General features: G+C 38.5%; 1 protein-coding gene across 5 annotated transcripts in view; it reads right to left on the bottom strand.

Moving 5' to 3' along the window:
* ILRUN (inflammation and lipid regulator with UBA-like and NBR1-like domains) overlaps positions 1-16,077 on the bottom strand; it is a 122,277-nt gene that overhangs the window by 78,006 nt on the left and 28,194 nt on the right. For 4 of the 5 annotated variants that reach the window (XM_067753268.1, XM_067753265.1, XM_067753269.1 and 1 more), the window contains exons 2-3: positions 6,045-6,199; positions 140-337 (exon numbers count right to left, since the gene is read on the bottom strand). In XM_067753268.1, coding sequence (XP_067609369.1) covers positions 140-337; positions 6,045-6,199 — 353 coding nt within the window. The remainder of the gene's footprint in view (positions 1-139; positions 338-6,044; positions 6,200-16,077) is intronic. The other variant, XM_067753266.1, reaches the window with a different exon arrangement.

Genomic DNA, 16,077 nt, shown 5'->3' with positions numbered 1-16,077 from the left:
AGTCATTTACCCGCATGGGGTCGCTGTTTAAAAGGGACCACACCCTGCTACATAATTTGACAGGCTCTGTGAGCAACCGGGGATGCTGTAAGATGTTACCTTAATTCCTTCACCCTGGGCTGCACAGGGACATACTCACCTCCATAGTAGAGTCCTGTAGCAGTGCACATCCGCCACTGTCCCTGATACATTCCTGCTCTGCTGGGGCTGCACATCTGGACGCTGACATCTGCAATCTCTTGGGGCTCTAGCGATCTCACCATCACCATGTTCACATGTCCAAATTGGTCTCCCCCGACATATTTAAGACAAACCCCTGGAGGCCAGGCCTCTGCCCCTGAGTTCAAGCAAAAGAAAAAAATGTTAGGCAATCAATGGTCCTATGCTGAGTGCAGTTCATTACAAAACTGTAGAAGAGGTCTCTTTGTCTCTCACACATATGTAAACCTATCCACATATCTTTGAGCTATGTAACACCTCACTGATCAGAAAGAATCAGAGTCAGCAACCTCTGACCAGCAGTCTATCCCTAACAGAAAGCACACACAGCAAAAGCAAGGCAGTTCCTCAAGAAAATGTGTTTTGGGTGACCCAGGGAAGGCCACACATCACACTGAATCTGTAGAACCTAAGAATGATGTCAGAAAAGAGCCACGGAAATGAAGCTCAGGCCCACATCTTTGGAAGACTGCTTTCTCTACTAAGAACACGTACCCATTTGCACTTGACCTTTTAAACTGACATTCAAAGTAAAAATATGTCTGACTGTCCCCAGTTTTTCCATCGAGGAAAGAGGATGAAACTTTCCATTGAGGAAAGAGGAATAGTTTCTGTATTATTTTCATTTTAGAACTGCTTTTTCCCTGATGTATACGACTTTTCTTCTGGAGTTCCTAACAATGAAAAGATCGAGGGTCAAAAGACTGCAAATAAGACAAAGGAGTCAAGTGAAAGTTTCATTTTCAGGTTCAAACAGTAGCGGGGAAAATATGAATAGTGGGCCCTGATAACAGTACAATGACCCGTTGTCTCAGGGGTGATGATACCAGCAAGAGGTGCTTGTAGAAAGAATAGGAATGGCAAGACAGAGAAATGGCTTTGGCAGGAATGTCTTTCCCTCCTTTGGAAGTGGGAACAGTCTTATTTGGTTCCCACTCCTGTACACATATTTTCACGTAAACTAACTCAAATGAGAAATCAATATATTGACTTCTGACCAGTCATAGGTGGCCACACAGTGACTAGATGTGATCTTTCCTGTGAAGTCTCTCCAACAGACTCCTTTTTACTATATACAGAAAGCTCTCTATATTTTTTTGTTGAGATACATACATTCATTATAAATGCAAATCACCATGAAAAGCTGGACATGGAAGGACTTTCAGCATGCTTGAAACTCATCTCCTAACAGCACTCTAGGATTCCTCTCTACCTTGTTTGTGAAGTGCCAGGCCGGTTTTGATATACTTGATGGTTTACTACTGAAAAAGAGAACTGGAGAGAAAAGCAACCAACGCTCTACTGCTGAGATCTCAGCCCCATAATGAACAGCACCTGCTGTGGCTCTTGGATTTTTTTTAGGGGTAGCAGATGGAGGAGTGGTCGCTGTGTCTGTCAGACCCTCTTTAAAAAAAATCCTGCCAGCAAAGTGCCCTCTTAAGTTAACACTATAAAGGGCAACTGCTGCTGTGGAAAAGGTTGTGGATGATACACTGGCAATACATGAAAATTCTTTTTTTTCATTTCTGGGGCCTACGGCCCGGCAAAAGCATATTTGTCTTAGTCAAGAATAGTAGCAGTTGATGTGAAGTACCTTGGAAAATGTCAGTCTCTTTAAAGACCAAGATCCAAGAGGAAAATTAAACTACTATTATAGGGCTGAATTCACAATTATTCTTTAAAAGACACACATACACATGCGCGCACACACACACATACATACATCTATAACAAGACAATGTTTATATGAAAATCCAAGAATGTGTCTGTTTTCGAACTTTAAAGAAAACAAGGGAAACCAAGACTGTCTGGGTGTGGAAAATACTTGGCTGTCCTAGGCAGACAAGCACAAGCAGCTGAGACAGTTGGATCTCTCATCTGTGCAAAAGAGGGAGTACTGCTGTATTCCCAGGATACTGAGTTAGTTGGTAAAATGTTAAATGATTAACAATTATGAGGCTACGGTCCTGATCTTTTTAGTACATCAGACCCTACTGATGTGGTTCTTGGAGAGCCTCTTGAAAAAACTGGAAGAGTTATACACCACCAACTCTGAAGTGTTAATCTGCTATAAAATGAAGAACCAACCATCTGCCTTCTGAGAGTTACCAACAGTTTATTATGACATATAGTTCTTACAGCCCCCAACTGTCAGGTCAGGTAGTTCTGAAAAGGTCACTGATACTGACTCTTGATACAGAAGGAAGGGAAATACTGATGAGCTACTTGGCCTACCAGGCTAAGCATACTGGAAAAATCTGGATTTGAGAAGCATAACACAATAGCACTTCAAATTAAGTCTGTTACAACTAGCTTAATGGGGGTGGGTAGACATATATAAGAAGAAAAGAAAGACTAATCTGTGTTTTATGACTTTCCAAGTTAAGTATCGCAAGCACACATATGACTAAGGCTGCGATTCTCCAGTTATCATGGAATATAATTTTATTAAAAAACATAAAAAGTCAAAACAAAACAAGACAAGAAACCTGTCATGTGGCAATTCTGAGATGATAGAGAGCATGGCAAAAATGAAATAAAAGTCCATCAGTTCCAGAAAGTCTGAGACTTACTAGGTATAAGTGATTATAGAAATAGTTTGGAGACAACAAGGAACATCCAAAGAGCAAGACAGAAGACAAACCTCAGTGAAGACCCCCTCCCTCTTTTTAACCCCTGTAGCTTTAGAGATTGCATTTCAAATTAAGCTACATGCAAACAGGGACCTTCACTGATCTTGTTGCCATTTTCTTCCTGTACCTGATAAAGTGACTGGAACATAAGAAACTTATTTTAAGGAGTCAAAAGAAAAATGGAGGGAATAGTTGTTCTTTCTCAAGCTTCTTTTTTTCCCTCAACTGTTGCTTCATATTCACTTCTATGTAGTTTAGAAAATAAAGATGACTGACGTCACTCTCTCATATAACAATCATAACTACTTCATTAAAGTCAGAGAAACACCAGAGTTATAATATGCTTAGTTTAACACTCACCACAGCTGGACAGCAGAGCATGGCTATAACAACTGAAAAGCTGTAAGTGTTGGTAAAGAGAATTGTCTCCTTTCATCTTCAGAGGGACAGTTTCAAATTTTCATTTTAAACTCCAACTGTAAAGTTTCCTGGTCATGTTTCCCAAACTTCTAAAACTTACACAGTACCAAAAGTTTGGATCCTGGGATTCTGCATCTATGTCATTAAATGTCTCACTTCAGTTTTTCTATGATCTGAATATAAGGACTTAATATTAGGTGTTTAATTTTAAACAATGTGTGACATTTATCTTCTTTGGGGAAGGTGCTGGGACAGCTATATGCAGTTCCTATCAATCACATCTGTTGTAAATTTGAATTCCTGATATGCCTGAAACATGACAGTAGAGAAGCACCGTGAAAAATTATTTATGAAACTCTTTCAGCGAGCACTTATCTCTTAGGGAAGGTTATGAATGAGAGTAAGAGAGCCTGAGGAGAAACAGCTAAGCCCTACCCTAGCTTTTTTTTTTTGGCCACGCCATGCGGCATGCAGGATCTTAGTTCCCCAACCAGGGATTGAACCCATGCCCCCTGCATTGGGAGCACAGAGCCTTAACCACTGGACTGCCAGGGAAGTCCCGGCCTACCCTACTTCTTTGTGTTACCACTCTATTTCCAGAAAAAACCTAGGCCAGATTAGAATGACACCAAAGAACCAGTGCCTGTGCATGCTTTCCTTATCTCTCTCTCTAATAACATACCTGTCACTTAATTATGTGAGGCCAGTTTCTTCTTAATCAAATGGAAAGCATTTAGTTTACAGACACAAAACTATTTTACAACTGATGGAACGATTTCCAGAAGAATAAAAAACCTACCTGTTCCAAGTACCTCGAAAGGTAAAATCTCTAGCAACTGTTGCCCAGTTTTTAAGAGGTGTACAGGAACAAAAATGTCCTTTTACAGGAAGACAGGCTGCAGACCCAGAGACTGTTTTAAACTGGAGTTACTATGCAAAAGCAGGACACTAAAACAAATTTTCTCCAAGTCAAGGTGAAAGACAAGCTCTTTGGGGTTCTGATTTGACATTCTCACCATTTTATATCAAACCCTTACAATCTCCCATTAACCCAAGGAACTGTCTAGTGAGTGAGCAGATATTTCAAGAGGCTTTCTGAAATATAAAATGGTTATTTTGCAGCAAGATGGTATTTAAAACATTTCAACAGTACTCTAACAACTTTCAATATTTAAAAACACTATAAAGAACCCATGGAAAGCCAGACCATTTCCAGTGTTTTCACCATTAAGTAAACAAGGTCTTGGATTAATTCTTTTAAATAAACAAAACTTTTAATAAGCTATACTTTCTAAACAAATGTTACTCATTTTAAAAATTCATGGCTAGGTTTCAAAAGCATTTTTGACCAGTAACACAGATTTTAGTAATTCAGATAAGAAATATGATGAATAAAAGCTGACCTAAAGAGATTGTTTTAATATTTTTAAAAGCAGACAACACTAAGCAAGGTGAGAAAGAAATTAGACAATGTAAAGATAATCAACCTTGGAACAAGAATTTCAAGAAAAGTGGCCGTTTTCCTGTATTACGATGTGCCTCTCAAACTAACAATGCACCGAACAGTGTTATAACCAAAAGAGAAAAGAAGCTAATGAAAATTTACAAAGCCACTGATGTCCCCAGTCATCTACAACACTGGGTCAATCCAGATTATGTGCTTTTGCTCAGTGACACACCATCCAAGGTAAAGTTAATTCCAAATTAGCCAGAAAAACTAAGAATAATAATTTGGTACATTAATTATTATATAAAAGACTAGCTTGGCCAGTCTCTCCCCATCATAAAAGAACTGAAGTATAAAGAACTGAAAAGTAAACAGGGTCCAATAAAAGGTCACTTTTATAGGTTTGAGTCCCCAGAGTTTTATATCATTTCACATCAGATTACCTTACTAGACATGGCTCCCCGACACCAACAAACTTTTAGCTAAATATTCCTTTTGTCTAGTTTTCCATCTCTTAGAATTTCTTTTGTAAATCCTCATTAATAAGGAAGTTAAAGCATCCTCACCTAGTCAGCATAAATTGTTACTGGATGAGACAAGAAATACTAAACTCACTCAAATTAAAAAAGTCATTAGAAAAGAATTAACAAGTAAAAGGTGATAATAAACATTTACTAATACATATTCAGATACTATTTTCAAAGAACTACGGTTAACTTATGTTAAATTTTTCTTAAGTCAGCAGTACGTCAAAACAATGTTTTTTAAAAAAAGCAATTTCTCAATCTTTCCATCTTTTCTATTCTGAGCAAATCCCTACACTTCTTACCCAATTTTTCAAAGTGATGTTAACATCTCAAATAGATAGCTCAATGAAAATTTCAGATACAATCATCCTTGTGGTTGCAAAGAAATAAGCTTTCAAAAGAGCAGATGCTCACAACTCTAACTACCTTGTTCCATTCAAGGATGCACCTCCTCTAGCTTGCTGGAAATAACTGGAAGATTAATTAGAGCAGAAATAAAATGATGGAGTAGGACTGTACAGGTGGAGACAATACCACCACCACACACAGGCCTAGTTCCTGGTATCAAAAGAATATTGAATTGTGTTTAAATGTCATCAAGACCTAAATTCTTCCTAATCTAGGGAGTATTTTATTGGTGTTTGGGTCATCATACCAGTAACAGAAAATTCTACATCATGTATAAGGAAAAGCTGAGAGTTATACAATCACATAATTTAAGCTAAAACACTTCCTTATTTCTTTTAACTACTAAGAAAAAGAAAACTGGGCAAGGAAGATTGCTCGTTATACATTTACCAGAATTTTGGATTCGCCATGTTTTTATAAATTGAGTATCAGGAGGTATCGACTCCCCTTCTCCTATGGTGACATCTTCAACAAAGGACATAGAGGGCACACTGATGTTTGGGCTCTCAAAGTCATAATAGGCGCCAATTGCTGCTTGTAGGTTCCTACAAATAAAGAGAAAAGGCAAAAGACTTCAGTCCTCTCCAGAGCATATTATCCTAATTGTCAAACAAAAGGAACCTATAGAACCCATATATAGAAGGTATATAGACGGCTCCTGGTATGTTAATCTTCAGAGTCATTGATTCTGGCTAAGGAACAACAGGAAAAACGGCAGGACCAAAAACTTGTGCATCACTTTCTTCCCAAGGTACCCACATAGAAAGTAACAAACATTATTAGCACCATCAGCAACAATGTGAGGAAATCCCCTTCTTACCCATAAGGACAGCAAGTATTGGTAAGGGAGTCAATTAAAAGAGAGCTCCTCTGTAGCTGTGACTAAAATCCAAAGAAGCTCCATTAAAAAAAAAAAAAATCTAATTATTTTTTTAAAAAAGCAATACATGCACATGATTCAAAGTTTCATACAATGAAAACTACCCATCTTATCTCTTCCTTCCTACACACACACAGGTAATCATTCGTTCATATTACTTTCTTAAATACCCTTCCAGAACTTCCTTATGCACATACAAGCAAATGATATACATTCTTATTTCCCCCCTTCTTACACAATTGGTAGCATATTACACACTGCCCTTTCCTTTATTCCCTTAACACTGTATCATAAAGACATTTCTAAGTCAGTACACAATGAATATCCTCATTGTTTTTTACAGCTGTATCCACTGTATAGATATATCATTATTTAGGTAACCAATCCACTTTTGAGTTTGCTTCCAATCTTTAATTCTTCCATATATAAGATTAAGCACACATAGTTTAACATACAAGTGCATCTGCAGGATAAAGTCCTACAAGTGATACCGCTGGGTCAAAGGGCATATATTTGTGGCTTTAATCGATATATCTAAACTTCCCTCAATAAAAAAGTTACATACTTAATGAATGCTCCCACCAAGAATGTATGAGAGTGCCTATTTCCCCACTTGCTCATCAACGGTGTTTCTCCAACATTTTGGATTTTTGTCGATCTGACAGGTAAAAAATAAGATCTTGGTGAGGTCTTAACACCATTTTGTAAATAGTGGTGTTCTTTATTTTGTTTTTTAAGATTTATTTATTTATTTAATTTATTTTTGGCTGTATCAGGTCTTAGTTGCAGTACACAGGATCTTCGTTGAGGCATGCGGTATCTTTCGTTGTGGCGCGTGGGCTCTTTGTTGTGGTGTGCTGGCTTCTCTCTAGTTGTGGCATGTAGGTTTTCTCTTCTCTAGTTGTGGCACGCAGGCTCCAGGGCACATGGGCTCTGTAGTTGTGGCACGCGGGTTCCAGAGCATGCGGGCTCTAGTTGAGGTGTGCAAGTGCCGTAGTTTTGGCACACGGGCTTAGTTGCCCCGCGGCATGTCGGATCTTAGCTCCCTGATCAGGGATCAAAGCCACGTCCCCTGCATTGTAAGGTGAATTCTTTACCACTGGACCACCAGGGAAGTCCCTAGTGTTCTTTTCAATTACTTATAAACCCCCTTAGGTCAGAAGGAACTAACAAGCACACAAACCAGAGTCCCTAACTGAACAGAATCACATGACTGACAGCTTGGTTCTTCAGTGCCAGAGACCAAAGGCCGCTAAGGGGTTTAAGTTAGCTGTGTTCATTAAGGATCAAAGAAATTGTCAGTAATTTCATTAACCATTTCTCTTATGGTCTTCCTCAAACTAGTGACATCATCCCCAGTCCCCACAGAATAACAACACAAATAGCATTTTTCTAAACATAACCCAACCATAAGCCAATGGATACAGTGGGTTGTTTTTAATTATGTATAAACATAGCATGAAATAAGCTCTGACAGTACACAACTGTTCAACAGACATGCTATTAACAGCAAATACTTTTCTGCTGGGGGCCTGCCTGCTCTTCCAGGTGTTTGCAGCTGCCAGAAAGGAAGGCTATATTTAGAGCAGCTACCTCAGGTCAAGCCTCATGCAATGGTGGCCTGCAGTATTAGTGAGTCATGACTGGAATTACACCACCACCAACTGCTGGGCCCGTCATGTGTGTGCTAGATAAAATTTACATGCAGCAGAACTGGGCCAGGGTCCAAACTGTGCCTGTTTACTTGATCATTCAATAGGAAGGCTTAGACTTCAGTTTTTCCGGCAACTTCCTTATCTAGCTGACACTGATCTCAAGTGAAGAATATGTGACTGGTCGAACTTGGGGATGCCCAGATCCTACCACCTGCAAACAGACTTAGGAGTATATCTGGAATCAGCCTTACACTTAGGGATCAGAGATAAAACAAGGGAGAGAGAAATAAGCCTAGGTTGCATTTTGTTCTTCTGAAACTTTTTATAAAAACCAAGTGGCCACTTTTTTATAAAGATAATTTTTCTGCCGAAGGTCTCAGGCAAACAGCCTGAATTGTCTTCTGTTCACTTGGCTGTAAAATATGCTTGGGAGGGAAGAGACTATTTGTGCACTCAGGACAATTGCCAATGCTCATCCTCAGCCTGTGTCATATTTCGCCACTTGGCTCTGCCTGATATCAAACAGGACTTCGAGACCAGCACAGGAGAAACACTAGCAAGTGGAAAAGTCCAGCTACCCTACTTAGGCAGATCCATCCCCCTCCCAAATCTCCTTTCACATATTCCAACTCACCCCACAGCCAAGCCAACAAAACTGCTTACTTGTACCTGTATTATACAGAAAATTCAACCAGAGAAAGATTAAGGAATACTTTTAAAGCCCAAAGTGAAACTGAAAGTAGTGAACAGGACTCCTGTCAGGACCAAGAAGTGAAGGATGACAAAGCACAATCATTTCCCAAGTACGAGGCGGACAGAAGACATTAGCCCGGTGGTGCTCTAACCCATCAGGCAGGTACACAGCTCCTCAGCACTTGGACCATTTAGATCACTGCCTCACAGGGCCAAGGAACCGCAGGAAGAGACTAAACAGCTCCTATTCAGTGAGAGAATAGCAGATTTGATAGCATGTATTCCTGTTCAAAACAACATACCCAACTATTATTAGCCAATAAAAAACTCTACATGAAACAGAGCTGGCTGAGGAGATGGGAAAGGGAGGACACTGATTCAGTATGCAGCCCAGCCTGAAAGTTTAAACTTCCAGGTTCCTTCAGTGTTTTTGCTCAAGAAAAGTTTTTACTCTGATTTTAAAAAGTTAAAAGTGCCCTAAAGAACAAAGGGAGGCAGTGTTAATAGGGGGAAAAAGGGCACAGGCAAAGATGGATGATAGTGATGGTTACATAACATTGTGAATATACTTTATGCCACAGAACTGTGCACTGAAAAATGGTTAAAATGGTAACATTTTATTTTACTTTATTTTTTACTGACGTATAGTTGATTTACAATGTTATGTTAGTTTCTGATGTACAGCAAAGTGATTCAGATATATATATTATTTATCATATTCTTTTCCATTATGGTTTATTACAGGATACTGAATATAGTTCCCTGTGCTATACAGTAGGACCTTGCTGTTTATCAGGTGGTTTGTATCTGCTAATCCCAAACTCCTAATTTATCCCTCCCCCACCCCCTTTCCCCTTTGGTAACCATAAGTTTGTTTTCTATGTCTGTGAGTCTGTTTCTGTTTTGTAAATAAATTCATTTGGATCATATGTTAGATTCCACATATCGGTGATACCACATGGTATTTGCCTTCCTGACTTACTTCATTCACTTAGTATGATAATCTCTAGGTCCATGCATGTTGCTGCAAATGGCATTATTTCACTCTTTTTTATGGCTGAGTAGTATTCCATTGTATATATTTACCACATCTTCATTATCCATTCATCTGTCGATGGACATTTAGGTTGCTTCCACGTCTTGGCTATTGTAAATAGTGCTGCTATGAACATGGGGGTGCATGTACCGTTTCAAATTAGTTTTCTCCTGATATATGCACAGAAGTGGAATTGCTGGATCATATGGCAACTCTATTTTTAGTTTTTTAAGGAACCTCCAAACTGTTTTCCATTGTGGCTGCACCAATTTACATTCACACCAACAGTGTAGGAGGGTTCCCTTTTCTCCACACCCTATCCAGCATTTGTTATTTGTAGACTTTTTAATGATGGCCATTCTGACCAGTGTGAGGTGATAACTCATTGCAGTTTTGATTTTCATTTCTCTAATAATTAGCGATATTGAGCATCTTTTCAATGTGCCTATTGGCCATCTGTATGTCTTCTTTGAAGAAATGTCTATTTAGGTCATCTGTCCATTTTCCCACTGGGTTGTTTGTTTCTTTGTCATTGAGTTGTATGAGCTGTTAGTATATTTTGGAAATTAAGCCCTTGTCAGTTGCATTGTTTGCAAATATTTTCTCCCAGTCCATAGGTTGTCTTTTCGTTTTGCTTATGGTTTTCTTGCTGTGCAAAAGCTTTTAAGTTTTTGATTAGGTCCCATTTGATTATAAAATGGTAAAATTTTAAATGGCTTTGTTTGGAGGCAGCTCCTAACCCCTGGCTGTGGGGCTTTGAACAAGTGGTTAAGCATCTGTGTCAGTTTACTCATGTGCAAAACTGAGTTTTTTTATTGTAAGGTTGCTTATATTTTTTATTACAAAGTTGGGTGTTATAAAGTTGGCTGTGAAGACGGCATGAGGCAATGTGTGTAAATGCCAATGCCCTAGGTTGGCAGTCATTCATTCAACAAATATTTAATTAATGAGCATTTATCCATGTTCTAGGCACTCGGCCTGGGTCTAGGGACAGAACAGACAGCAAAACAGACAAGGGCCCTCTCCGTTACAAAGCCTAGCAGACTGCAGCAAACCAGGGACACTCAAAGAAGGGTAACTACAACTACCTCTCACACTGAGGCTTATCAGCCCAAGGCAGCTTTTCCATCTTGGGGTAAAAAAAAAAAAAATGGGCTTGGTGCACAATACAGTTTCAACTGCACTGATAATCAGGTTAACCTGATTTGGAGTAGAAGAATCTGGTGATGCTGATATGTGTTTCCTGATGAAATGCAGTTTTATAACTAAGAAGCAATATTGTCCAACCTTCATTTTATAGATGAGGCCACAGATGCACTGACAGGTAAATAACTTGCCCCAGGCTAGACAGTCAATTATTAGTACAAATCAGAACCACATCTATTCAAAGGCATAAAACTTTTACCTTACCCAGAATTTTCCAGTTTTCTACTAATGCTCTGAACATCTGATTTTCTTAAGAACATATTAAGTACTATCATGAATTCTATAAATGAATTAATTGTAACTTCTCATTAAACTGAATTCCTGAAAGTGGTCAAATGCCTAATCTTGCATATATTCACAAACACAAAACATTTATTTTTGTACTATTTATACAAACATAAGTCAGATTGACAGTCTTATGAAGAAAAATCATCTATATACTGAATATACAGTCAGGAACATAATCCCAAAAATACGGGGGTAGAAGAAAACAGTTAAGAAAACTAGGAAATCAGAATTAAAGAGGGAATGCCGAAAGTCTAAGTATTAGCTCAGATTCTCAGCAAAATAAAATTAGACACCTTCTCTTTCCACTCTCTGAACAAGTAAGAAACTCAAAAGGGTCCAAATTGTTTATAAGAAAAAAAAACTATCCATCTAATTTGGACATAAATTAAAATGGGAAATCAGAATATTGAATCAATCTAGTTAAACATGAACAGTAGCATCTTCAGGCTTCAAGTAGTACCTATCCTGAACTTCAAGAAGTTTCCCTCACCTGTGGAGCACCAATGATACTGCTCCTAAGGCACAAGCTCATCAGGAATCAGAAAGACCTCACTATCTTTGAGTGACTGAAAAAAGCTGATTAGAAAAAGGATCAGCAAAACAGATGTCAGTTCTTACCTGGGCTTTCCAACATCTACCCGGGCTTTCCAACATCAACTCAGCAAGCATGTAACATGGAAGACCAAAAAAAGAGGCCAAAAAACATGTACTTGTGATACTTGTGAATTTTAAGGCCTGAGAAGAAACTGAGAATTTCATTAAAACAAAGATGAATGCAGGTAGGGAACAGAAGTTGGGCTAAAGAAGACTTAAAATACTTTCAAACCTAAAAATTAACTAATAGATGATATTATTTAATACATGAAGACAGTAAGAAGAAAGAAAGAACTTGTGAAAGATTTCATTAAGAGGAGCAACAAAGTTCACACCAGTATTTACCCACTTCTCAGGGCCCTAGCAAGCCCTAGATTGTTTCTTCCTCTTCTTTTCCTGGCTATTTACTGATCCATTAATTTTAATACTTTTTAGAACTGGTCCCTCTAACTAACATCAGCAGTTATACCTTTTCCAAAGAGAAAGTAAAACACTAGCATTCTGCCATGAAAACCCAAGGTGGTGGCACTGTTCTCGATTTAAAGAGAGGGTCCAGGGGTTAGGCGCTTTCACTGCCGTGGCCTGGGTTCAGTCCCTGGTCAGGGAACTAAGATCCCTCAAGCCTTGTTGACAACCCCAAAATTCAGAGACATAACAACCAAATGCAATATATGATCTTTGAGGTCCTTGAATGGATTCTGATTCTATTTAAAAAAAAAAAAAAAGGTTAAAAATGATACATTTGGGAAGAACTGAGCAAACTTACAATATGTACTGGATATCTTTTTAGTACTAAAGAATTTTTGTAAATTATCTTAGTGTCTTACTATGTAGTTATGTAAAGGAATGTCCTTTTTTTTAGAAGCATGCTGAAATATTTAAGGATGAAGGGTCGTGATGTCTACAACTTTCAAATGATTCAAAAAATTTTTATATAAAGAAAACAAATTATGGCAAAAATGTTAACCACTGTTGTTGAATTAGGTGGCAAGTATAAGGGTATATACTCTGATTCTTTTAAAATTTTCTGTAGGTTTGAATAGTTTATAAAAAAGGTAAATGAAAACAAAAACAGAAGAAAGAAAAGGTATCTTATTTCCTACCACTGGAAGATACAAAAAAAAATTAGGTGCAAAGAATTACTTCAGCCATCTAGGAAACATTAAGGAACCTACTGGGAACCTCAGGAGACCTAATGAGGATGAGGCTGACATGCTGACAATGACAGATCAGAAAGGGAAATAAAATTGCTGTGTCCTTGATGATATAGTTGAACCACTAAATTAGGCAACCCCAGAGCCATCTTACATTGGGTATCGCTGTCATCTGAGAAAATACAATTGGCTCATTGTTTAAAAAGTGGGCAGGGGAAGGGGCAGATTTTGAGCCTACACCAATTTGACAGTGGCATCATAGAGTTTAATTTCTGAGTGCCTTTGGCTGTGTCAAGATCAAACTATTTCTCCTCTTTTAAAAAAACTGAGGTGAAAGTCACATAACATACAATTAACTACATACTTTAAAGTATACAATTAAATGGTGTTTACTGCATTCATAATGTTGTGCAACCACCACCTCTACTTTCAAAACTTTTAAATCATCTCATACCCATTAAGAACACCACATATCCATTAAGTAATCATTCTTCATTATTCCCTCCCCCGCATCCCCTGGCAACTACATATCTATTTTGTCTCTATGAATTTGTCTATTTTCGATAATTTATATAAAAGGAATGACACCATATGCAACCTCTGTGTCTGGTTTCTTCCACTTAGCAGAATATTTTTGAGATTTATCCCAAATGGTAGCATGCTGATCAGTATTTCATTCCTTTATATGGCTAAATAATATTCCATTATATGTACATACCACATTTTGACTATCCATTCATCTGCTGATGGGCATTTGGATTGTTTCTACCTTTTGACTATTGAGTAATACTGCTATAAACATTCATATACAAGTGTCTGTGTGGGCATATGTGCTCATTTCTTTAGATATATACCTAGGAGTAGAATGTCTGGGTCACATGTAATTCCGTGTCTAACTTTTCAAAAAACCACAAACTGTTTTCCACATCAGCTGAACCATGTTACATTTCTACCAACAATGTACAAGTCAAGTGTTCCTATTTCTCGACATCCTCACCAACGCTTCTTTTCTTTTTTTTTTCTTTTTTTTTTTTCTTTTTTGCGGTACGCAGGCCTCTCACTGTTGTGGCCTCTCCCGTTGTGGAGCACAGGCTCCGGACGCACAGGCTCAGCGGCCATTGGCTCACAGGCCCAGCCGCTCCGTGGCATGTGGGATCTTCCCGGACCAGGGCACAAACCCGTGTCCCCTGCATCGGCAGGCGGACTCTCAACCACTGCGCCACCAGGGAAGCCCTCTTTTTTTTTTATTATAGCCATCCTAGTGGGTGTGAAGTGATATCTGACTGTGGTTTTGATTTCCATTTCCTTAATGACCAATGATCTTAAACAACTTTTCATGTACTTGGCTATCTGTATATCCTCTTTGGAGATACGTCTATTCAAATCTTTTGTTCATTTTTGTGACTGAGTTGCTTGTCTTCCTATTGTGCAGCTGCAAGGATTCTTTATACATTCTGGATACTAGACCCTTATCAGATATATGATTTACAAATATTTTCTCCCATTATGTTGACTGTCTTTTCACTTCCTTGATAATGTCTTTTGATGCATAACAAGTTTTTAATTTTGTTGCAGTCCGATTTATCTAGTTTTTTTCATTGTTGCTTTGACTCTGACATCAAATCTAAGAATCAGTAGCCCAATCCAAGATCATGAAGATTTATCCCTATGTTTCTTCTAATAGTTTTATTGTTTTACTTTTATTTAGGTCACTGATTTTCAGTTAATTTTTGTATAAAGAGTGAGGTAGGGGGTCTGACTTCATTCTTTTGCCTGTGGTTATCCAGTTGTACCAGCACCATGTGTTAAAGAAGGTGAAACATTTTTAAGAGAAAAAGAAGTTGGACAGACTCTTGGGTATGAGTAGGATTCTGCCCTATGGGTGATCCTTGCTAGCCTTTGGGGACACTTCTATGTCAAGTGCAGTAAACGGCAAAGCTCAGACATGGGAAACTGAGTGGGTGAACAAATTGAGACATGCACTGTACCTCACCATAACTCAAGTATGGTATGCTTATGCTCTGATCACCCTAAAAAATATATTTCCTATTCCCAAACACAGTTTCCAGGACTGAAAGAACCAACAACATTTATGCTCAGAATCAAACTAAATTATCAGTACAAAAATGTTTTCCCTATCTGCCAATCAGTAAGTATATAATATTTACTTCTTTTATATTTCTTTTCTTTAAGTTTTCACTCATTCATGCTCTAGGTAATAGAAACGTAAAGATAAATAAGACAAAGTCTTTGCTACCAAGGAACACAAAGTCTATTAAAGGAAGATTTAGAAACAAGTAATCACAATTCAATGAGGTAAATTTCAGGGAAGAAATATAACCAAGGACTACAAAAGTACAGAAAAGAAAATACCTTACTCCAACTTAGGAATTCAGGGAAAGCTTCATCAACCAGGTAACATCAAAACTGTACCCTAGGGCTTCCCTGGTGGCGCAGTGGTTGAGAGTCCGCCTGCCGATGCAGGGGACACAGGTTCGTGCCCCGGTCCGGGAAGATCCCACATGCCGCGGAGCGGCTGGGCCCGTGAGCCATGGCCACTGAGCCTGCGCATCCGGAGCCTGTGCTCCGCAATGGGAGAAGCCACAACAGTGAGAGGCCCGCGTACCGCAAAAAAAAAAAAAAACTGTACCCTAATGAACTGGTTAACCACTTAGAGAAGGGGGTGAAGGGGCATTTCAGATAGAGGGAGATTATATGCAAAGGCACACAAATGTATGAGAATCACAAGAACACCACAAACTCACCAACAGCCAGAAAAAGACAGGCCTGACAACATTCAGGTCTCTGGTTCTGGTTGTTTCTGAAGCCCAAATGAATTGCTAACTTAAGTTCTAAGATATTCCTGTATCCTTATTAATTCTCATTTTTATTCAGGCTAGTTTAAGACAGGGTTGTG

This window comes from Pseudorca crassidens, chromosome 10 (assembly GCF_039906515.1).
Source record: "Pseudorca crassidens isolate mPseCra1 chromosome 10, mPseCra1.hap1, whole genome shotgun sequence".
NCBI lineage: Eukaryota > Metazoa > Chordata > Mammalia > Artiodactyla > Delphinidae > Pseudorca > Pseudorca crassidens.
Note: the sequence above shows the minus strand (reverse complement) of the source record. Positions and strands in the feature narration are given on the sequence as shown.